The 24,345-nt window shown below is 41.4% G+C and overlaps 1 protein-coding gene across 8 annotated transcripts in view; it reads right to left on the reverse strand.

Moving 5' to 3' along the window:
• Positions 1-23,764, reverse strand: part of L3MBTL3 (L3MBTL histone methyl-lysine binding protein 3) — a 110,743-nt gene extending 86,979 nt beyond the window's left edge. For 2 of the 8 annotated variants that reach the window (XM_004740187.3, XM_004740185.3), the window contains exons 1-3: positions 23,660-23,764; positions 20,065-20,149; positions 1,707-1,823 (exon numbers count right to left, since the gene is read on the reverse strand). In XM_004740187.3, coding sequence (XP_004740244.1) covers positions 1,707-1,808 — 102 coding nt within the window. In that variant the 5' untranslated portion in view covers positions 1,809-1,823; positions 20,065-20,149; positions 23,660-23,764. Of the gene's footprint in view, positions 1-1,706; positions 1,824-20,064; positions 20,150-20,673; positions 20,788-20,851; positions 21,591-21,669; positions 21,964-21,991; positions 22,266-22,601; positions 22,824-22,858; positions 22,953-23,659 lie in introns of those variants that run through there. The other 6 variants (XM_045066374.1, XM_045066373.1, XM_045066372.1 and 3 more) reach the window with 6 other exon arrangements.
• Positions 23,765-24,345: the final 581 nt, after the last annotated feature.

Here is a 24,345-nt window from a genome sequence, read left to right on the forward strand (position 1 = left end):
AATCCATTGCTCAGAAAACCTTCAGGCAATTTAAATTTCTGAGGGAGGAAAACTTCTCAGGGATAGAAAGTTCAAAATCTAACTGAACAAAAGGTATAAATTTCACCATCTACTGACACCAAAATAATGCAACAAAAATGTACAAGGAAAATATAAGAATAAAGCGATAAAAAAAAAGGCAGCTTACATAATATATCACAAAGCCAGGAAAGATACAATTTGTTAAATGTTTTCCATGTTACTTTTTTCAATCCTTATAACCACCTTGTGACATAGATCCTATTTCCTCATTTTTTGGATAAAGATTTTGAAACGTAGGAAATTTAAATAACTTGACAAAGCTCATGTAGCTACTATGAGGCTGACATTATGAGCGTCTGGAACAGTTTTCCCTTCTCACAAATTTCAGCACTCGATTCCCATCATATCTAATCCAGATGAACATTTGGAGAATGTTAAAGCAGATAAAATCCTTAGTATTCATTTAATTCCTTATTTCACCAAAAAGGAAACCAGCCCAAAGAGACTAACTGACTTGTTCAAGGCCATACAGAACTAAAACTAAAACCGTATCTCCTTTCCAGACTTCACTGAACCTCACTGCAGTTATTTTGTTAAGCTAAACTCAGATATGTTGGCACACTGCAGTTAATTCAACCTAACCCAACTAAAATCTAAGTACTTTTCCAATGACAGACTATTCAAATCTCACCACTGAGGATGAATTAGAGTGGACTTGGCTGAGATACTTGTCAAGTAGAAACTAAAAGGTACTGGATTCCAGGAAGCCACTATGAGGGGGCAGGAAAGTCTATTCAAGATAGACCAGAACACCGAGCACTACAGAGGAAAGCCAAGCGACAGCCAGTTAGGGTGCTCAGAAGTTCAAACACCTGAGTGACCACGTACAAACACAAAGTCTAAAAGGCCACAGACAGGTTCAAGGTCCCAGAGATAGGACTACAGCAAAAACACATTAAAAATGAGAGCTGGGAGTGACTAGCCTCCCTGATGAGCTTGCATAACTATGTTTCGCAGGGCAGCAGAGGTGGTCCTGCTATGGGTTTAGGGAGACTTGAGGCAAAGGGCAAGGTGAGCACACAGGAAAGGAACAGGCTGAAGCGTCACTCTCTGAAGACAGTTCCCATCTATATAAAAAGCAACTTGGTTTACAGCACGGACAAGCTTTTGAACAAGTGATTATATAAATAAAAATCCATATTTACAGTATAAATAATTTAAGGGAGGAGAATAGCCCTGTCTATTAAATATTTTAACATTATCCAGTTTTAAAAAGAGAAAACTAGGGCACAGGGAATGTGGTTATTCATTTAAAGTTACAAAGTTCATGACTACAAAACACAGGAAGCTAGGTCCTCAAAGCCTACCATTTCCATATTTATTGTCCATCATGATGAAGTCAAACCTGGGATGAACCTCTGGAAGCTACAATCCAACTTCTGCAAAATAAGCAATAAGCACGTATTGCGAAAACAATCCCATCTACCACCACAACTGAGACGACTTATCCCAAGTCGTCAGCATTTCGTCTTGGAAGATTTACTGTAGACATCTCAGCATCACATGGAACATAGAGCATTTTGCTTAATGCTTTTAATTCTTGTTTCACATGTGTAGTCAAGTTTATTTTAATAAATACACACAGATGCACACACAGATAGCCGTATCTAATAAAGCCAGCTTACCTTTAAGTCACTTCCTGGTAATGTGCCTACTCCATCTTTCCAGTCCATAACACTGAATACATCAAACTCTTGACCACTTGCGCTAGAGGCAGATTCAGTCATGATTTATTTTTGAAACTGGAAGGGGGAAAAAGGCATGTCATAAATATTCTACATACAAATCAGTTTTTATTTTAGTGGTCATTGCCTTGGTTTCCAAACATAATTTTCTTGATCACAAATCCCATACCCATAGAGCTAGAAAAACATGCTTCAAAAATATCACTTTTTTCCTAGTGCAATCTCTGGTAAATTATAGAAGAAAAAATATTACTAAAATGTATAAATTAAAAAGTGTCAATTTTTCTATTCTTAAAAAGGAATTCTGTTTCACAGCATATTCACCTAAAATAAAAAATCATGATACATATAAATAGAATTTCTTGCCCACTAACTAGTTTTTTTGTTGTTGTTGCTTTAAGATATTGAAAAGAGAGTGGGTATAAAGGATAGAACCAATATTAAATGTTAATAAATAAAATGAAGCCATTTAGATAAAAAACAAGAAAATTCCAATCCATTAAGATGGTCATCTACACCAGTCAATTAAGTTTGCTGTATCAATTCAATGAATTCACAGTGTAACCGATTCTTTCAGTAAATTGATTAATTTAATTCAGTTGAGATGTCTGCCAATTTGATGTTCTGGAAAATAGGGAAGCAATCTTTAAATACAGAGCAAACACTAATAATAGGGCTTTGTTAAGATAACCAAGTCAGCTAGCTAACTGTGATAATGCTTTTAATTTGCATTTTTTAAAATTTTTAAAAGTTTTCTATAATCATATTGTTAGTGGTCACATTGATATTGTTATTCCAGGACTGCTGTGTATGTGGTATGAGATTAAAAATGTAAGTAATTATGTTGGTGTCATTGATATGCAATGAAAGATAGTTAAGTCCTAAATTTGAATGGAATTATCAGTATATATTCATAACACACTTTAATATTTTAAAAATATGTATATTTTCTAGCTTTGTCTGACAAAATCTAGAAACCACCACCAACCAAGAGTATGGAACAGCCAAGTGCTTAGACTGTGGTGTCTAAATACCATTTCTCTCAGGTCTTCCCAGTGAAGGGGCTGATTTCTGCTAAGTGGCAAATATGCACGACAAGTCTGGAACTGGTCAACAAAAAGCAAGGAAGCTATCAAAGACAACGAGGTCATATCAAAAGAACTCGGAAGCCAACTTGAAGAGGCTCCTGCTGGACAAACTAAGGATAAGATTCCTACAATGAACTGAAACACATCAAATGAGTTTAAATCCATGAGTTCATACTGATATTGAAAATCAACCAACTGGGCACCTGGGTGGCTCAGTTGGTTAAGCCACTGCCTTCAGCTCAGGCCATGATCCCAGAGTCCTGGGATCTAGTCTCACATCAGGCTCCCTGCTCCATGGAGAGTCTGCTCCCTCTGACCTTCTCCCCTCTCATGCTCTCTCTCAAATAAATAAATTAATTAATTAAAAAAAAAGAAATCAATCAACCAACCAAGAACACCTCCTTGATCACCTTTTGAGACTACAAGGGAACCAACTCATCATCTGGAAAAAGAAACAAGGATTTATCCTGCCTACATTGCATGAGACCCATGCAAACTGTATCTCAGGGTAACCAAATCATTGGTGAGAGGAAGTTTCAGTTTAGAAAGAGTTCTGCTAATAAAGAAGGAATAACAGAACTGAAACATTTACCATTTTCATTACCATTGAAAAATGAATGGCTTTGGCAATGGCCAGCGATGACTGCTAAGAATACAAACCCAACACCATCTATCAAGACATCTTGCCAAGAAAAAAAACAAAATCAAACCTAATCAGATCAAGTCTATTTACAGGAAATACCAGAGACAAAGAGACATGTTAAATCACACCATGAAAATACATAGGAAGTAAACTTCAAACTGTCAGAAACTCTTGGGGCAACAATTCTCTCAAGTATAGTCCACAGACCCTGGGAGGCTGAGACACTTTCTAAAGGCCCAAGAAATCAAAAGTACTTTCATAAAAATACTAACACATTATTTGGTTTCTTCACAATGTCAGCATATGATATCTGCATTGATGGTACACAAGCAACAGTGGGTAGACAGTTGGGATGCAAAGTGGTAGGAGTAGTCATTGCCTCCTTTACCACTGTGTACTTATAGGAAACAAACACCGGTTTCACTAGAGATCATCCTTGATGAAGTAAAATGACAACTTTCATTAAATCTTGATATTTAAAAACACATCTTTTTAACATTCTGTGGGATAAAATGGGAAGCACACATCAAGCCCTTGGGTGTGTCAAAGCGCCAAGGAAAAGCACCTGTGAACTGTTTGAGATGCAAGCTGAACAAGCTGCTTTTCCATGGAAGGCCATTTATTTAACAAACTATGTTCATTTGGGTTTGGATATCTGGCAAATATTTTGTCAAAAATAAATGAAGTGAGCCCGTCAACCTCACGGGAAACACTGATAGCATTTGTTGCTGAAGATACAATTTGAGCATTCCAGGGAAGACCATGATTTTGGAAAACATGTACTCTCCACCATGGGCTTGACAAGCTTCCTAAGAGCTAAATACTTTTATAAGGAGATGGGTGGTGATATTCATGAACAGATTTTTAAAATATTTTATATTTGACATATGTCAACATCTGGGAGATTTGCATAATTCAGTGAAACAGTATTTTCCCAATAACCGTGCTTGATGTCACAAAATTATGCATGGAAAGGATCCATTCAAGTGCAAGACAGACCAATGGATTTTAATGTAACACAGTGTGAAAAGTTCATTGTTGGGGTTTCGAATTGCCTACTACTGCAACCTACCTTTAAGAAACTATCACTTGTCAACTTTTGGTGTAGTATCACAGAAGAATGTCCACTGTTAAACGAAAAAACTTAAAGTACTCCTTTCCCTTTCCAACCCCACATCTGTGTGAAGCAGATTTTCTTCATACGCTTCAACAAAAACAACATATTGTGACAGACTGAATGCAGGAGCCGATATGAAGATCCGGCTATCTCTTTATTAAGCCAGACATTAAAGAGACTTTCAAAATGTAACAGAGTGCCACTTCTCTCATTTTCCATGATGGAAACTAAGATGTGAAGGCCTGAAGAAGATTAATCTAAGAAACAGAGAAGACGTTAAGTGAATTAAGACCTGTGCTTAAGCACTCGGTGACTCCTACCTCACTAAACAGGGATCAGCAACAAAATCCACTTCCCTGTGAAGTGTTAGAGGAGTGGCAACTTTGTCTTGATAGACAGTAGAATTACAGAATTTTTCCCCCTGGTGGATAAACTGGGTAACACCCGAGTGATCCATAGAAAAGGACTGTTTTCCTGCTCTTTCTCTAACTACAGTTATCACCAGGTACTACAATTACACCAGTCAGACATACTATATATACTTTAAAATTTATTATTTCAATCTCAACCTCTTCCAGAAATGGAGTCAAAGCAGCAATTTACATATATTATTTCATTTATTTCTTGCTCACAAAAAGATCGATTCTAAAATTCCTCCGGTCTACACTGAAGAAAGTGAGTTGTAGAGCTCAGGAATTTACCCAAAACCATATCTGGTGGCATGGCCAATATCTGAAACCAGGTCTAATTCCAACCATGGCCTTTTTTTCTCAACCACTGTCTTGTCTTTGTCTCAGAGTCTTATGCCTCTAAGAATCTGGCTAAACCTACTTTTCCCTAAGTTACTCCTTTAGACATGACAAATCCAGAAACAAATTTACTAGGGCTAAAGTTCTTGATTTATGTATATCAGTGCAATGTGTATCCTTTTAATCAATATCAAATACATGCTTATTAATAACCAAGTGTCATTAAGACATATATACAACAGAAATAGAATTTTGGTCTTTTTCCACTTAAAAATCATAAATGCATAAAATTCACAACGACAAAAATCCTGTGACTAGGAGAAGGAATAGAAAGTAGGAGAAATCTAAAAGTTAGCACTGTACAAAACCTGAAGTAAATGCTCATGACACATTTTTGGAAATACTTAGAATTTGCTTTTGTTCCACAAAACATCAGTAATGTTTCACACTGTACTCTACCTATAAGCACATAAAATTTACAAAAATTTCTATTCATTGTTTCACTTTAAGGTTTGTGAACACTGTGTATAAAATATGATAGCATAAAAATATTTACCATGTGTTCTTTCCCCTTATCTGATTTTGAAGCCAAGTAGCTACTCGCTGAATGGCTAGGACATTGTCTATCATCTCGTCATCAGACAGAACAGCCATCAACCAATATTATTTTAACAGAAGCTCCTTCTTCATGACACCCTAAGTCTTCCTCCCTTGTTTTCTTTCTCCGGAAGGCATACTTGCATACATACAAAGTCCTTTCATTTCAATCAGTTGGAATCCTAAGAATGAAGCAGCTTGTTTGTTTTAAGAACTTAAAATGCTTTGTTTTATGTTTTCTTTAACTATCACCTGGTGCTATTCCACAACTCCATGTGTAACCTTTATTCCACGGACCATAAAAAGCAAGTAGGTAGTAGAGTTCCTCACAAGGCAAGTCACAAACAGCGTTTCTCATTCTGCAGAAAATCTCATCCCTAATCTCTTCTTAATGATGCTGAGATTTCCTAAAGAAGCATCTCCAAAGTGCACCATGATGGGTCCTCTGCACTATCAGTCAAGATCCACGATTTTCCTCTAAACCTCTTCTAAATCCTAAGAGTCTCCCAGCCACTGCGGATGTCAAAAAAAATCACTGTGGGGGCGCCTGGGTGGCTCAGTGGGTTAAAGCCTCTGCCTTCGGCTCAGGTCATGGTCCCGGGGTCCTGGGATCGAGCCCCGCATCGGGCTCTCTGCTCAGCGGAGAGCCTGCTTCCTCCTCTCTCTCTGCCTGCCTCTCTGCCTACTTGTGACCTCTGTCTGTCAAATAAATGAATAAATCTTTGAAAAAAAAAAAAAAAAAGACCACTGTGGGGTTCACATATACAGCAAATACACCACTGCAGCTTTTGATCTTTTGATTCCTACTAACTTCCCTATCATGACTAGAAATGGCTAAAATCAAGCATTCTGATGTCCAAGGTGCTTCTACCAATGCCCACTGTTAGGAACCGATGACTTTACTGAAGGCAGAGGCCATTACTATTGACACCAATTTAAACGTGTTAGACTCCCCAAGTCCCTCTTTGGTGCAACAGTTCACTTTAGATTTTACTCATTTTTATGACAATCTTGTTGCCCTAAGCCTCCAACAAAAGGGCTGGAGGACAGATTAAACGACATGCAACACTGTCCTCAGAACTACCTTCTGTATCTCTCTCCTGCACCATTCCTTGCCTCTAAACCAAAGCTTTGCAACTTATCTTTCCCTTGGGACATTGTATCTAATGAATGAATGTGCTCAGTCTCTCACGTGAATAAATCCCTGGAAGCCTCAACCTACCATACACCACTAGTTTTCAAGAAACAGCAGGCAATGAGGAGATTAGTTAATATCTTACACTTGAAAATTCTATGTTATGAGGATATGGGGAAGCAGGCCCTCTCATGCATTGATGGTGGCATTATAAATGAAAACAACCTCTCAGGAGATCAATTTCCAAGAACAGACCCTCCAACTCAGCAGTCCTACTCCTAGAAATATATTCTATAGATACTTACACATACAAAAGAAGGAAAAATGTAAAGTGTTATTCACTGACTACAGGTCTAGTCATAAGGTCAAAAAATTGGAAACAATCCAAAAGTCCATCAATTAAGGACCACTGCAGGACATCCATATGGCATTTAATGCCATTATAAAAAACAATGAGCTCTTTACGTTGTGATACAGAAAGAGCTCCAACACAGGACTAATACTCTAATTTTATGCCAAGTATAAAAACTGTGTCCTACTGCTTCTATAAAACAAAGGATATACATAGGCTTATTATATAGGCAGACATCCTCTCTGCAAGCATTCATCAGAAACTGGTAACAACACTGGCCGCCCTCAGGAGGAGGCAACAGTTTGCTGCAAGACAGCCATGGGAGGGAATCTGCTCTCTAGACATTCCTTTATACCTGCTGACTGTTCACATTTTTTTAAGAGGAAAAAATATAATGTAAAAAATGTTTCTAAACCCCTTCTCATGTCAATTCAGAATAGATCATGTAACGAATGGCAGGTCTTCCCGTGAAAATATTCAGTTTGTGATTGCTGCCAACAACGGAAGCAATAGCAGAGAAGTCATTAAGGGAAGTCAACTTCCCCAAAACTCTTGGGTCATTTAAATAGTAGGTATTTAGCAATATATGCAAATGCATCAGCTCCACAGATGGATGAGAAGAGGAAGGTAAGGTTCACTTCTCCCCCAACTCGGGTATCAAAAATGCATAGTAGATCACTGGCATTCACGGATTATTTATGGCTTCTATCGTTCCTGAGAGGCATCTGAAGTTCCCGTGACATTCAGCACTTTGTTATCTTTCAGAGACATGCAAGGGCAAGTCACTTGGACCAGTCACGGTCCAGGGATGCTCTTACGCAGAGTACTGAGTCTTAGTCTATGGCCGCTATAAAGAAAGAGATAAAACATCATTTCTTATTAAGAAATGAAACAAACAACATTAACTGCTAGTTGATTCTAGTGTTGATGACAGAATGAGGGGAATATGGAAATGTTTATGAAAGCGCTAGGCCTAGCCACAAAATAGAAGTTTCAGATAAATTAAAGACTGAAATGTCAAATGCAATGATGACTCAGACACATTGTGTGAACAAAACTACCAAATGCTCCAAAAGGAAGTAAGTAGAAAAGATGTGTGAATTTGTTTCAATAAGTGCTCCAGACAGTACAAAAATTGCTCATCAAGCAAGATAAGTAGTTAAGGTCTAGAGAGATGATTTACATTTTTCAGTTATACTTTAGTAATCTGAAGGAAGGAATTGTATATTACAATGATTTTTTTCTCAAGTTGAACTGGTGATTGCCTTGGGATATATCCTTCACAAATGTCAAGAATCTGCCGTTATCTTATTTTGACTGGAGATAAGCAGTCTGTGTGTCCTTCATAATCCCCCTTCACACAGTCCCTTCATTCACATCTGCCACTGGTGGATCAAACAAGCGGCGGCTCCAAGCGAGGGGCACGGACCCCCCCCAGTACCAAGCTCCTATGGCACAGTCAAGGTGAAGAACCTTTCTAGCACTGAGACGAAGACGAGAGTCCCTCAAGATATAAGTCACCCAATCCAGGATGCTCAAAATCAAGGGAAAGAGTGGCCACTACCTAGAAACGAAAAGTTTGGATCTACAGATAGAGTGAGAAATAAAGATTATTAAGAAAGGGAGCTAACTGTAGCTGGGTCATTCTTTCTCAAATGAATGGCTAGTTAATGTTCACTAAGAGCAGTTAAAGAGTTCAAATAATCTTACAGTTGCTTTTTTTAGAGTTACATTTTATAGCTTTATAGTTAACCCGTGTGTTCTTCAAAACTAAGGTACAGAGAGGATACGGCTGTGAGTTGGGAGTGGTTATAAAATGGGGAGAAACATCACCTCAAAAGCAGAATCGGGTTAAAATTCTGTCATTCAGATGAAAGAACTGAGATACCAGCACCTGGTTTTAATCAGTTCGGGCTAAAAGGACAAGCTGTCTTTTGCAAAGAGTCAGGAATGCAAACCCTAAAAGCATCATCACAGACCAAACAAAATAATTCATGGATCATCCTCAAAACTTGCAGTGAGAGCACCAGTTCCCTCTTCCGTCCCTCACCCTTCCCTCAACCACTGCCTTCCCTTCCTCCTCTCCATTTCACTTTGCAAAATCTGACAACTGCCCACCCAGTAACCTCAGACCAGTTAACCTTGGAAGTCTCAATTCCCCCACCTAGCAAGGGTGGAGAAGGGACCCTTTCTTCTGTGGACAATGGTGAAGATTCCATGAGATAAATCGGTTAATACCTTAGCCTCGTGCCTATCACGTAGTAAGCAGTCAATAAAATGTTAGCTTTTTATTATAATTATCTGATTTAACAATTATTCGAGCTCTTGAGTGACCTTAAAGATATCAATGACTTTTCTCTTATTTAATTGTATTTCTGTAGTATCTCTTACGGTAAGGCACCTGTTCAAAATCTAAATATCACAAGACTCAAGATCACTCCATAAAAGCAGATATTTTATTGTTCATAATATCTCGTGTTTACATAGCTCCAGAAAAGACTACTAGCTCTTTTTATACCTCTTCATGCTCTTCACCTATTCTGCCCATCCCCCCTCTCCCCTCCTCTTTGGCAACTAGCAGTTTGTTCCCTATACCTGAAAGTCTGTCTTTTTATTTGTCCATTTGGTTTTTTCAGATTCCACATATAAGCAAAATCATGTGGTTTCTGTCTTTCTCTGTCTGATTGTTTCACGTAGCATAATTCCCTCTAGGTCCATCCACTTGCTGCTGAAGGCAAGATCTCATCCTTTCTTATGCCTGAGTAATACTCCTGTGTGTGTGTGTCTGTCTGTGTGTATCACATCTTCTTTATCCATTCATCTATGGCTAGACACTTGGATTATTTCCATAGCTTGGCTATTATAAGTAATGCCACAATACACAGGGATGCATATATCTTTTCAAATTAGCATTTTTCATTTTCTTTGGATAATTAACTGGTAGTAGAATTACAGGATCATACGGTAACAGTATTTCTCTTTTTTAATTTTTGGAGGAACTCCCATACTGTTTTCCATGGTGGAGGCACCAAACGCATTCCCACCAACAGTGTGTGAGAGTTCCCTTTATTCTACATGCTCACCCAACACTCGGGATTTCTTGTCTTTTTCACAGTAGCCATTCTGACTGGTATGAGCTCTTATCTCATTGTGGTCATTGTGGTTTTGATTTGCATTTCCAGTATGGTGGGTGATGTCAAGCATCTTTCATTTGTCCATTGGCCATGTGCAGGTCTGCTTTGGAAAAATGTCTATTGAAGTCCTCTGCCCATCTTTACATTGGATTGGTGTGTGTGTATTGCATTGTGTAAGTTATTTATATACTTTGGATATTAACCCCTTATTGGATATATCACTTGCAAACACCTCCTTCCATTCAGTAGAATGCCTTTCTGTTTCATTAATGGTTTCCGTTTCTGTGTAAAAGCTTTTTATTTCATGGGGTCCCAACAGTTTATTTTTGCTTTTGTTTCCCTCGACTATCACCCTTCTTCCAAAGCCAATACTTCCAGTGACAGAGAAGGCTTTGCCATAAAGGGAGGGAGCTGGGCCTGAAGGCCAGGCTCTCTCTGCTACCATGCTGACCACACATTACAGGCCAGGCAGAGGCTTAGCAACAAAACTAGATGAAAGGCCAGGGCAACATCTCCCAGCCTATTCCTCAAAACACAGCCTTTAGGAGACCATTTATTCAGGGCCTGTGATGCAGTTGTTTTGTTGAGAGAGATGTGAATACCCCGGGGGTCTTCAGGACACGTACAGCGCACGTCAGCAGCACTGTGGCATCTGGGAAGTACTGGCCAAGCCAAAGTTTCCCACGGTCCCCTCGCCTTGTGACTCTATTATCACAGGGCATCGAATTCCATAGAGTCCTCTACCCCCTGCCCCTGGCCTTTGGGAAAATGCTGAGCTATGGAAAATAAATTCAGGAAATAACATGAAAGTAGAGAGCATTTTACAGGAATAAAACGGACTCTTCTTTAGGTTAGATCCAGCTACAAATGCTACCTTTGGATCTAGTTCCCAACCTGCATCCGAGGGGTAAGACTCTTAGTGTCTTAGACCGAAGAACGCCTTCTGGACGTGTAGTCCTTGAAGTCCAGGCTGGAGAAAGCGATCCTGAGAAAGATACAGCCTCTGACTCCTCAGGCCTGTCTACCATTTTCTGACTTACTCTCTGATGGCCTGCACCCTTGTGACCTCAGCATTCTGAAGTACACAGCCTATGAGGGGCAAACTCACACGCTCACAAATACAAAGCTACAAAAGGGTGACTGGCCAAAGGAAAAAAGCCTAATATACATGAAGGGGATACAGACAGACCAGAGCAGAGAGATCTCCTCCATGAGTTGCCATTTATTTTAAAGGGTCTCACCAAAAGCAGTCTGTTTGACCCTCACGACTACTCTTGAGACTGATTCCATTTTACAGGCAAGAAAATGGATGTCATGCAGCCAAGAAAACTTTTGTCTCCCAAGACAGTGGCCCTCAGACTATCCCACATGGCCTGGCTTGTTGCATTTTAGCTAACAGAAGCCAGTCTAGTGTGGCTCCAGGGCCACAGCACCTGGGTTTGAGTCCTAGTCTCCTATTTTCCAAACTACTGCATAATCCTAGGCAGGGTACGTAACCTCTCCTGAGCCTTAGGCTCCTTCGTCAATAAAATGGAAGGGGAATATCTACAGAGTTGTAAAAATCTGTGTTTTGATCATGTGTGCTAAGAGTGTTTGGCACATGGTAGACATGCAGTACACGGAGCTGTAGCTATTTTGAAGAAAACAAAACAAACCGCACTCCAGTGTCCACGTTCCCTCCAGGCACCACTTTACCCAGTATCTGAAGCATACCAGAGCACAGGAATGATAACTGCAAAGGCCGAGACCTCTGCACCACAAAGCCCTAAGTGATTTCTCAGGAGTCCAGAGGTGAAGGTAAAGAAAAATGGGATGTTAAGATCAATGGTAAGACTCTGGATTTCATGGACATGGAAAATTTCAAAATGAGTTAGTTTCAGCTTTTGCCACATTCTTATAAAGAAAAGAATGTTATAGCAACCAAAAAAGTCAGAAGGACATAATCTCTAAATGATGACCCAAGAGTAGACCACTGGCAACCTTATGGGTATTTTTGCTGAGGAGGTACAAAAGCTTCCTCACATACCAACTGCGGTTCCAGGTCTTGCAAAAGGCCAGTAGGAGAAAGACAGACCAGAACTAGGGATTGTCCCAAAGGAACTAGAATAAGTCCCCCTCTTTATAAGAACTGGAGCCTGTGTATGTGATATGCACCAGAAGAGAGACTAGGAAGAACGAATCTATAACCCCATCACAATACTTCTGACAGTGTATCATGATCATCTACTTTGACCAGGCTTTGGAGGAAAGGGACCTTGACTTATTCATTTCCTTATCCCTTATGAATACCCACTGTAGGTATCAATAAAATTTATTAAGTGAATGAATAAAAAAAGAAGGGGAAAATGAAACAGACTAGTTGTGGGTGGGAATTAGGGAGAGGGGAAATCAGAAAAAAAGATCAAACTAAGCCTGATGGTGGTATTAAGGAGGGCATGTATTGTGTGGTACATAAACAATGACTTTTGGAACATTGAAAAAAAACAATTAAATTTTAAAAAAAGATCAAATTCATTTGTCCATCTATCTCATATTCTTCAGTGACATTCTAACTCCCTGCTGGGCTGCTAAGTATTCACTTGCCTTGTTGGCAGAAGCATAACATTACTGGCTCCAAGAAACCCTCCTTATTTAAGTGTCAGTGGAGGACACATCAAAAGAAGTTAAACTCAAACCTCTTAAGCAGGCTTATTCAATAAGGATAAGAGACAAATCTAAACTCACACTTGAAGCATCTCTCAACAAACACATATTGCTACAAAGAAAAATTTTCCTTTCAAATCAAGCATGAAAGATACCAGCTTTGATATTCTACTCGCCCGCCTGATAAGAACTCTGAATCGCACACATACTGGAATTGAGATCCTGTTGTGGAAAGATGTAAAATTTTGCCCCCAGGGCCCAAGTTCATAGATTTTAGGTAGGCAAAATAGATCATTTCAATGGAAGAAATGAAATCTCAGGACCGTCAAGAACAATCTTTGAAAATCTGGGTCTTCTGTCCACATCTATCCTTATTTGGTAGATGACTGAGTGGCAACTAATCCCCACTTTCTCTAAGCCTCTGCCTTCGGCTCAGGTCATGAACCCGGGGGTCCTGGGATCAAGCCCCACATCAGGCTCCCTGCTCAGTGGGGAGTCTGCTTCTCCCTTTACCTCTCCTTCTGCCCCTCCACCCTGACTTGTGTGCGTGCACACACTGTCTCTCTCTCTCACTCTCAAGTAAATAAATAAGATCTTTAAAAAAATATATGAAATCGATTATGGGATGGTTCCTTCTTAATTGATATTTTCTCAAAACGTATCTCCTGGTCGTATGCTAATGACAATGATCCTATTAACGCAGCTATAGTTTATCTGATTTGCCACCTTTTCTGCCATGGAGATTATACACAAAGGGGTAGTCACCGAAAGCAACCTTTTACAAAATCTCAACTTCCTGCCTTCCCGCTTGTTACTGTAAGAAGGATGAATTATTTGAGATTCTGTGGCCTAACCTACTTACTTCCTCTAAAGGAGGAACAGAAAATGAAATATGCCTTTCAAGAAAAAAAAATGTACATAGAAAACGAAATCACAAACTGACATTAACAGGCTTATGGCATATTTAATATACTCTCATCAAATGCTTTTATTGGAAGTTCACTTTTAGTGTGGAGGGCAACATATCTCGATTTGAGGCAAAAATATCCTGACAAGTGCTATCATATCATCAACATCACTACACTAATAGAGTCATAATAGAAATGTTACACCCATTAAGGGGACTCAAAGGGCATAAAAAGAACAAGAACCTGTCTGACACAGATATGTCCATGCTTATGCAAAATATGCAGAAACTCAAAAAAGAAAAACTAAAAGTAGTATCTTGTTCTTTTCTCTTATTTCATTTCATAATTTTTAAATGCTAAAAGTGGGATCTTTTTTCTTACTCGCTTCATATTTTTATAGAACACAGAGCTAAAATTAAGAGATTTACACTTGATTTCTCTTTTGTATCTAATAAAGTAGATGTGACCAGATTTTATTTCTCTCACACGAGTCAAGTCTATAGGTTTATCTTGATAACCATTTGTAGCTAAACTCCTTATCAACAGATTGAACAGCTAGGCCTCAAATCCACCAAATAAGAACACAAAGCAAAAGGGTGAATTATTTCGACCGCTTAACAACCTGACCACACTGATCTCTTAGGAATTTCAATTCATGGTTCAGGGTTCAGTCAGTGTAACAGATGAAGGGAAAATAATCAAATGACTTTTGGGGCCTAAGCAATCCTACTCAAAATGTTCTACTACTGAAGGAGTTTAACGTTACAAAATTACACGTAACATAAAGCTACCGTCCAATCTTAAAACAGCCTGCCTGTAGCACATGCTCAAAAAGGTTTATAGAGACAGAGCTCCCTTAAAGGAGAAACCGTCTATTACCCTATGATCAATGTGTGCAGGGGTGTCCTTCTACATCAGACTGGAGCTCCATCTGATGGACCATAACTCATATACCAGAGATACTACCTGACTCCCACTGCAGTACAGAAACAATGAATAAATAGAGACTCTTCCCTTCATCTGGCAAGCATGAGCATACTCTTCTGGTTAAAGAGTATAACAGTTACCATAGCACTGTTGTTGAATGTATTATTAGTCATATTTCCTGTTTTCTTTTTTTTTTTTAATTTTGATTCCAGCATTCTATACTCAGCCCTGCCCCCCTACTTCTCCCCACCAATATCTCTCTACCTCCATTTATTTTTCTTCTTCCCTTTAATAATCCTGCTTCTGAGAAAACTCCATCATCTTTTGTGTTCACTTTAACACATTTAGGTCCCATCCTTTCTACTGACTGAATGATCCACATTTTTTGGGAACTAACCCTACTGCCTCATCTAGTCTCTTCCTACAAAGAACAAGTGAAACCTTTTTCACATATTCTCATATTAGGTATGAGAATTACCTAAACTGAGTTATGTTTTCTTAACAGTTTATAATCATTTCAAGGCCATGAGCCAGACCAAGGTGTTTCTTTCAGTATAGTTCAGTAATTGGTCTTTTCCCAATTCTTGCTTTTAAAAAGAAAAAAAAAAGGGAAAGGGAAGAGATAAAGTTTTCTTCCCATTATTTTTTCTGATACCTGTTTGCTATTGCTTATCTTAGTAAACCAATCTATAAAAGTGAGCACATTAATCTGGAAATGTGTTTTCTTAAAAATATTCTAAGAATTACTTTTTCAAAAATTAGAAACTAAAGACCTAACAAGATAATCATAAGCCAGTATCAGTTTCTCTGGTCCCAGCCCTTTCAAACTGAACTTAGACTATTACTAAGTATCTCTGAGCATCAGTTTGCTCTAAAAGTAAAATAATATCAACTCCTCAAGGTTAGGGAAAGTGTTAGAGATAATAGTGCCAACACTAGCACCTGGGAAGACAGAAGGCATTTAGCATTTGTTGGATATATAAATAAATGAATGAATGAATCAAAGAATATAAAGTGCCTAGCTCAATACCTGACATTCAGAAGGCACTCATATACAATCACACTTAATAGAGCAACATTTGGCAGTGTTTTACAGAGGGCGACCCACCTCCCAGGTCCTTACCATAGTAATAGATTAAAGGCCACATCCAGTGGTTCCACTACAGTACTCACTGTGCTCATCTCTACCCTTCTGGAGCAGGAGCACTGAACGGTGGCTTTGTTTTGCTAGTCACCACTGTACTGTACGTGGTGCGGGCTATTTCCTCAAATGGAATTACGAACACATGGAGGCCAAGGTCTGCTGCTTTCTTTGTAATGCCCTAACCCATTCATTCATTTGACGCTGTTTTAAGTGAGGATTGTGAAGCACTCTTCAAATGAGACTTCCAAAACCTAGGTACTCAATAAATATTTGTTGATTGACACAAAATCTGGATTACAGGAAGAATAATAATAAAGGAAGCACATAACTATTATGTATAATACACATGTAATTCCTCCATCACTTTCCAAGTAACCAATTCTAGGTCCACTTTTAAGGAAGCTCTCATCCAAGATCACCCAGCTTCATTCAAGTTCCTCTCAAAAGTCCTTGTTCTTCCCCCAAACCACCCTGTTTCCTCAATGGGGAAATTTCTTATATGTCTTTCTCATTTTGACTTCATAAATCAAACTCGCTTACATTGTAAGGGTACCTTTTTCCTGGTGTTTTGTTTCATCTACTTGCTGTATAGCTGCTGCTACAATCAGTACAAATTTAGTACAAATATGCCACTATTTACTCATGTCCTCACGTATCAGTAAAATAATTTAACTTACTGAAGGGACAACCTGAGAATATTCCCGTTGTATAATGAGATCCTTTACAAAATTTATCTTCTACAGATACCCTGAATTTCAAGATGTCATATGCAAATATACACACATACGAAGGTATAAATGTTCTCTTTAAACACGGTGTCCCCCAAATTCTTGTGAGGAATGAATCCCTCAGTGTGAGCAAGTAGAGCAATCTCCACCAGAAAGTTATCTTTGTGAACACACTAGTCAACGCAGAAAAGAACTACCCAAACCCAGTACCGTCACTGGATATACAATTCAGAAATTTCATGATCCTGGATAAAGAGCTTCATATTAATTTCTGAAGATGAAACATTAAGAAAGGGATAGAATATTGTATATACAATTATACAGCACTGTCCTCCTCAGTGAACCCAGGAATCTGTTTCCTGACTCATTGGCTCCCAAGAGCGCAGGGTCCCTTGACCAAGTGGAGCTGCTATATTCTTCTTAACAGCTCAGAGTTGTGTCCACTCCTGGGGTTAGGGTCCAGGAAACTCAGGGGCAAAGACCTAGTCTTTTGGTGTTCAGCACTATAAGAGCTCCACAAAAACTCGTTAACTAGGGGCACCTGGGTGGCTCAGTGGGTTAAAGCCTCTGCCTTCAGCTCAGGTCATGATATCAGGGTCCTGGGATCGAGCCCCGCATCGGGCTCTCTTCTCAGTGGGGAGGCTGCTTCCTCCTCTCTCTGCCTACTTGTGATCTCTGTCTGTCAGATAAATAAATAAAATCTTTATTAAAAAAAAACAACAACTAGTTAACTAGTAGAAACATTATAAGAGGGATCATTCAAGTTACTCATCCTCCAAACCCCAAAGGTACCCTTGTTCCATATTACATAAAGTAACTTCTCTTATAAATTTCCCATCTTAACTGCATCTGCAACAAAATGCCTTAATTGAAATATGTGTTCTTAGAAATAAACTACCAAACAAACCAGGAGAAACTATTCAAGAACCAACCAATGAATTCAACAGGACACATATTTCTTCTTCCCCTACTATTGGGTTTTTGAATTCTTGGAACAGTGATTGGATAATCTACAAAAGAAGAGAGATGAACTAAAACTTGTCAGGATTTGTCAAGTTCAGTATCAGCAAATTGAGAATGATGACAGTCAATCCTTGCGACTTTTTTTTTCTATTTAGGTAACAGGTAGTTGGTTATAATTAGAATAAAGTAGCAAAGGGGTCTAAAAAGCATTAAGTGAGGTGTAGGGGAAGTCCTGCATGGACTTTTCCCTAAATCCACAATCATCTGCAGGACCCATTTTCTGACCCCTAGAGTATAAATCTTACTACCCCAGTTAGCTATTTTCTCATGCTCATTTCCCAGCAGACTCACACAACTAAAATATTAATTACAGCACATGAATTCCCCTCACACCAACCCTTCTACTTTCACTACCCTCCCATTTCCACAACTAGGCATCATTTTTAATTTGACTTATTTCGCTTACTCCTACCTTTTAAATGACCAGATTGGGATAAATACATTTCAGTTTATATTTAGCATCATGTTAAAACATGGTCCCTTCCTGCAATGAGCCAACACTATTAAAGATAAACTATTTTTTTCCTAAAGAAAAGAAATATCCCCCGGAAGTATTGTGACAAGTCCCCATAATATATATACCAGAAACCAATGTCATCATTTCAGCCAGGATTTAAATCACTCTGTTCTGCCCTTTACAACCTACTTCCTGCCCTTCACAAAACCTGACTAAGGTAAAATGGTAATATGACTACCAAACATTTGAATAAGTCTTTATAATTCTCAAAACCTTACTTAATTTTACCCTTTCAACAAAGGAAGTGAGGCAAGCACTGTTGCCCCCATTGTCCAGATGGAGAAATCTAGGCTGAAAGAGGTAAAGTGACTGATAAAATGTGATACATTTAGAGGTCAAACTGTCTTCTGATTCCCATTCTAGCACTCTATCCACAGCCACACTCTATCCACAGTGAAAAAAAGAGTCACTGTCTTCCACCCGGCATGTCCAAACACGAAACTCAACACCCTAGGAAACATCTTCTACTCTGCTTATACTCTACTTCCATCTGCATGATCTTCTAGGAGTTGTTCTCACCCCACCGTCTCTGTTGCATCACCCACACGGACCTCATCTATTTATTTCACTAATTACTCCACTCAAAACCATCCACAAGCAGAAAATGACAACGAACTCCTGTTAACAATCATTTTTACACCAGTAATTATTCAGTGTTGACATCTAGGCCATACCTATCCTCGTTCTAAGATACCCCAATGAGGATTATTAGTCTTACTCATAAAAGGTAGGTCTAATTGATTTTGTTTTATTTGTTTTTGCTGAACAAGAATTAGCAACTCCTTTAACACTTAAGACAGATCAAATAAAAAGAAGCAAAAAAGGAGAGGAAAAAAATTAAAGGGAGAGGGGGATTATAGATATAACAAGAAAGCAATAGAGTAACACAAATATACTTTGATGGTTTACCTACAGCAGGCTGCCCTCTTTGCCTGAGAACAACCTTTGTCCTGAAAATAGGCCTTGAATTACTGGAGATAAACCAGCAAGAACCCTCCAAAATTACCACAGGGATCTTATTAGACAACAGCCATATATTCTGTGAAGATAGTTCAAAAGTTGACAAGTCTATGTTAATACATAGGAAAAGTCACTACAGCCTTTTGACATGATATTTGGCACAAGTGGGGCCACACTGGATTTAAGCCACAAAAGTTAAATCACTTAAATACCCCAAAGCTCTTGTTGTAAATTTCACCTACAAAATTTTAACAAGTTCCAGAATCTTCCATATCACTGGGTTACAACAGTTACATTAACTTACAAGTGCTTTGTTCTAGTTTTCCCATTTTTTCAATTCCAAGGAATAAAATTATTTACTTTCAGCAGAAAACAGGTACAAATGAAATGCAAATTAGGAATCTAGTAAAGGAGGCAGTACATAAATTATCCAGGACAATCTCAGAACTTTTCCTACTGTTTTACTTGAGCCTCAATCACACTTCACATCAAGACTTTCATGCATTCAAAGCAGCCACCACAAAATGATGCTTTTCTGCCAATACTGCCCCACATTCTCCTTCCTGATTCCCAAGCACAGCTTTTAACGTTTGCAAATATACCACACAATTTGTTTCAACAGGCAAATCTTACCAAGTGGTGGTGAAGAAATAACTCTCCAGTGGTCTTTAGGATTGCTGTCCACCCCCCAACACTTCTCCTAAAGGTCCAGCACTAACTGAAAGAGTGGAAAAATAAAATCAATGCATTGTCATAAAAAAGCTTTCAAGTCCACAATTAATATGTTTAAATTTTGAATCACTGACTTATTGCATAATTTCACACAATACCACTCATTATATTAAAAATAAAATAAACTAGTTCTGGATGAGATGAAATGGGTCTTACCATTCTTACTCCCTTATCCTAAATTCCTAAATTAAAGATTCCCCCTTTGTATGAACAATACATGAAAGTTACAGGGATCATTTGATTCGACTTCAATTTTTCTCAGTGCTCTTATTTTTAAAATTAAAGTTACTTCTCAGAACAAACACTGGCAAATAAATAGATATTATGTAAGCAATTTCCCCCCATGTATGTAAATGTTTAAATCACAACTTAAACACAATGTATTCTGAAAATAATGTTTTAACCAGTGAAACAAAATTACACTCTTAGAACTAAAAAGGACCACTTACTTTATGACTATATATAACTGCACGGTTAAGAAACTAAGTACCAGTCTTTAATTTTATTTACCAGAGAATAAAATGGTCCGTTTATATAAAAGACAAATTTCAATCACAGGTCTCCTTCATTTTTTTTCAAAGTTTTAAACACTTCGCATTTTTATTAACATTCCAAATGAAACGACCTGCTGTGACTCTTGATTGATTAAAAACAATACGATGATAAATAAAGACAAACTCTTTCTAACCCAGTTATGGACCCATCTCAGATCCCCGGATAAAAGCAAAGCGTTTTTCCCATATAAATGCAGAGGGATCGATGCTACAGGCTCTGGATCGTCAGAACTTATCTGCTCTCCAATTTCCTAAACCTTCTATTTGTGACCGGCATCCATTCACACGACATCTGGCTGCTCGCTCAGGTCTTCTAATTACTTCCACGTCTGAACAGACTACGTAGCTACAAGCAAAGGCCAAACTTTGCTCTCGGCCTTCCGAACTTAAAGATGCGTTTAACCACTAGAGGTCTCCCCTTGGCCAGTTTTGCATGTTCGCTATTTTGCTGCACTTGAAACTTTCCGGAGAAATGCTCTACTCGAGTCAGTGTTTTTCTAAAAACTTGCGCAAAAATCCACGCGACCGAACTAGCCAGTACAGAGACTCTCGGGCTCCACAAACCAATACAGATATCACAAACAACGCTCTAGGAAAATCAAAATTAAAATTCGACGCACTCGCCCAGCCCTCGCCCGCCCCCCCCCAAAATCTTATTTCTCATCTCAGTTTCCCTTAACTTAAACTTAGAACAATTAAAAAATCTATTTTTGTTTCTGTAGACTTTGAATGATTTCTAATGCATTTTTCTGGCGGTGGACCCGAGGTGGGAAAGGAGCGGGCCAAGGGATGCAGGGAGGGGGAAGGGCCGTGCTCACGGCGCCCGAGGAAGTTGCATAAGGAAAGAGACTCCGTTTTTTGGGTCCCCTCAAAAAATCGGCGGGGAGGGGGAGGAAAAGGAAGCGGGGTGGGGGGGGGAGGCGGGGAGGAGGGAAACTGAAGCGACGTTTACCTTCGTCTCCCCGTGGAAGGGTGGGGTAAAGGCTACGGTCTTCGCGACCCCGGAGGGCGGCTCGTTACCCCCACCTCTCTCCGTGCGCAGACGGACAAACAGATACCCTCACCCCTCCGCGGAGAAGGCGGGGAAGAAACCGCCTGCTTTTAAACTTTCTCTCACGGTCGCACTGTGGGCCATGCTTTGACCAGAAAGGGGTGGGGGGGGGTAATCAAAAGGCCTTTTTCTTTAAAGGTAATTAAAGTTTTACCACCAGCACAAAAGTTGCGTCCTCCCCCCGCCCGTGCCACCGTGCCCCCCCACCCCCTCCAGGACTCACAAGTTTTCCTCCCTGTCCCCCCCACCCGCTCGCGGGGCGCGCGGCGGATGGCTCGGCTCCTGCGCTTCCCGATCCCCACCCCCGCCGGCCTCTACTTCCCCCCCGCCCGGCCGCCGCGGCGCGAGGACGGCCCGCCGGGCCCAAAGCGCGAGTGTGCAAAACCCATTATTCCGGAATGGCACACGCTCGCGGCGCGAAGCGGGCGGCGGCCCGACCCGGACCCCACTCTGCCTCCCCAATATAAGGGCGGCGTAAACAAGTTGCAGGAAAAGCAGCCCCGTGCCTCCCCCCGCCCGCCCGCCGCCCGCCGCCCCGGCGCGGCCGCCGCCGCTGCCCGCCGCTACCGCCGCCGCCGCCTCCCGACACACGCCCGCGCCCGCACCCTGGCCGGCGCGGCTCGGCACCGAGCGGGGCGAACGCCGCGACGGCGCGGGCTCCCGGCCCGGCCCGCGGCCCGCGCCCTCCCCCGCGCGGACGGCCGCGGCGGGCCCGCGCCGCCTTGCTTCCCGAAGCACTTTCCTGCCTCGGGCAGAAATAAACCGGAGGGTTTATTTTTGTGCAACTTTCCCAAAATGGCGGAAATTGGAGCTGATCTATATGAAATTCTCACACAGTCGGTTGGGAAGGGGGAGGCGGCGAGGAAGCAAACGCAAACTCTCGGCCGCCGAGCCCCGCCGCGGGTCCGCGAGTGTGTGCGTGCGTGTGAGTGTGCGTGTGCGCGGTGGGAGTCGGGGAGGCCTTTCCGCCGCGCACACACACAGCACACGCCGGGGAGACGCGCCTGCACATTCAACCAGTCCATTCTCCGCAGCCCGAGCGGGGAGAAAGTGGCCCGGCCTCTTTTCCCACTGCCTCGGTCTCCCGTACTTGTACTTCTCGCGCTCGCTCGCTCACTCGCTCGCTCTCCGGTGCGCGCCCGGCACAAAGGCCACACGGGCGGAGGGGGCCGCAGGGGCGGCGCGCGGGGCTCGCGCCTCCCGCCGCACGGATCCGCCGCCCCGGCCGCCCCCGCTCCCCCCGCCGGCGCCCCCCGCCTCGGCGGCCGCGCTCGCCGCCCGGGCTGCAGCTCCGCGGCGCCCACTCGGGCACGCACCCCGGCGGAGCCCGGCGCCGCCGCGCTCCCCCACCCCGCGCCCGGTGTCATGAAAGCGACCAAAGTGACAAGCTCGGGGGGCGCGGGGGAGGGGGCCCACACGCATCCCGCCGCCTGCGCGCCGGCGAGAGCCCGACGCGGCCGCCTCGCCCCGGCTCCCTTCAGCACGGCCCCCCACACCCTTCCCCGTGTGCGCGCAAAGAAAAAAATACAAGTCTCTCCTCCCCCCATTTTTTCCTTTCTCTTTTCTCTCTCTTTTGTTCCTCTTTCACACTCGCACTCACTACTTGAGAGTGAGATGCCCAGAGACTCCCCCTCCAGCCGTTTCCGAGTCACTTGCCCACTTTTTTCCCCGGGATTAAGTTTTCTCCTCTTTCCCAGAGGCGCAGAGAAGTGGGGGAGAAACCCCTTCTGTCCTTTCCCCTCCCCTGATCTGTTTCACAAGACGAGGGTGCGCTTCCTTCTCTCCATAGGTCTCTTAACTTTCATCCTCACCCAGAAAAATAAATGAATGGCTTTTGCACGGACCAATCTTCTGATTAATTAGAGATTAGATCCGATCAACCGCTTCTTACCCCCAAATTTTCTCTTTTTTTTTTTCTCCGTCTCACGAGTAGTCCTGACAAATGGTCCAGGGCTGCGGGCGCAGTGCGCATGTGCGCGTAGAGTCAGGGCTGGGGAGAGGGGAAACTGCGCTGGTGCTGGTGCCGCCGCCGCCGCCGCCGCCGCCGCTGCTGCCGGGGAGGCTCGCTCTGGCTTCCCTGTTACTGCTGCTGCGCCTTCGCCGCTGGAAAGCAGCAATAAAGCCGCTTGGCAAATGCAGCTGCCCGCAGATACTGTTTCAGGTGCATCTTTTCAATATCCTTGTCACCGCCTCAGAGCTGGTTCAAAAACAGTCAAAACAAATATGAAAGACTGCTCAGGTTATAGATTTCTTTGTCTGTTTTTCACTTTACTTTTTTTTTTTTTTAAAAGGCAATTCTCAGAGCAGCTAATCCAGCATGTACTGTAAATGTATTCATTCAGCCATTAAAGAGTGGGCCTTGGTCTTATGCAAACATTACCGAAAGGCTCAATGCATGCCACAGGTCATGAAAAATAAGAAATAAAGTTGTAAGCTTCTAAGCGGTAGAACCTCCCCCTGTTTGAGGACTGGAAGAAGGCACGGGTAAAGTGTGTGTGTAAAACTTGCGTGTTCTTTCAGTTCCTCAAATGTTGGTCTTTATGGACAGCTTCTACATGTTAGGCCTCTGTTGTGAAA

This window comes from Mustela putorius, unplaced genomic scaffold, assembly GCF_011764305.1.
Source record: "Mustela putorius furo isolate JIRA1106 unplaced genomic scaffold, ASM1176430v1.1 tig00003863_pilon_pilon_pilon, whole genome shotgun sequence".
Classification (NCBI taxonomy): Eukaryota; Metazoa; Chordata; class Mammalia; order Carnivora; family Mustelidae; genus Mustela; species Mustela putorius.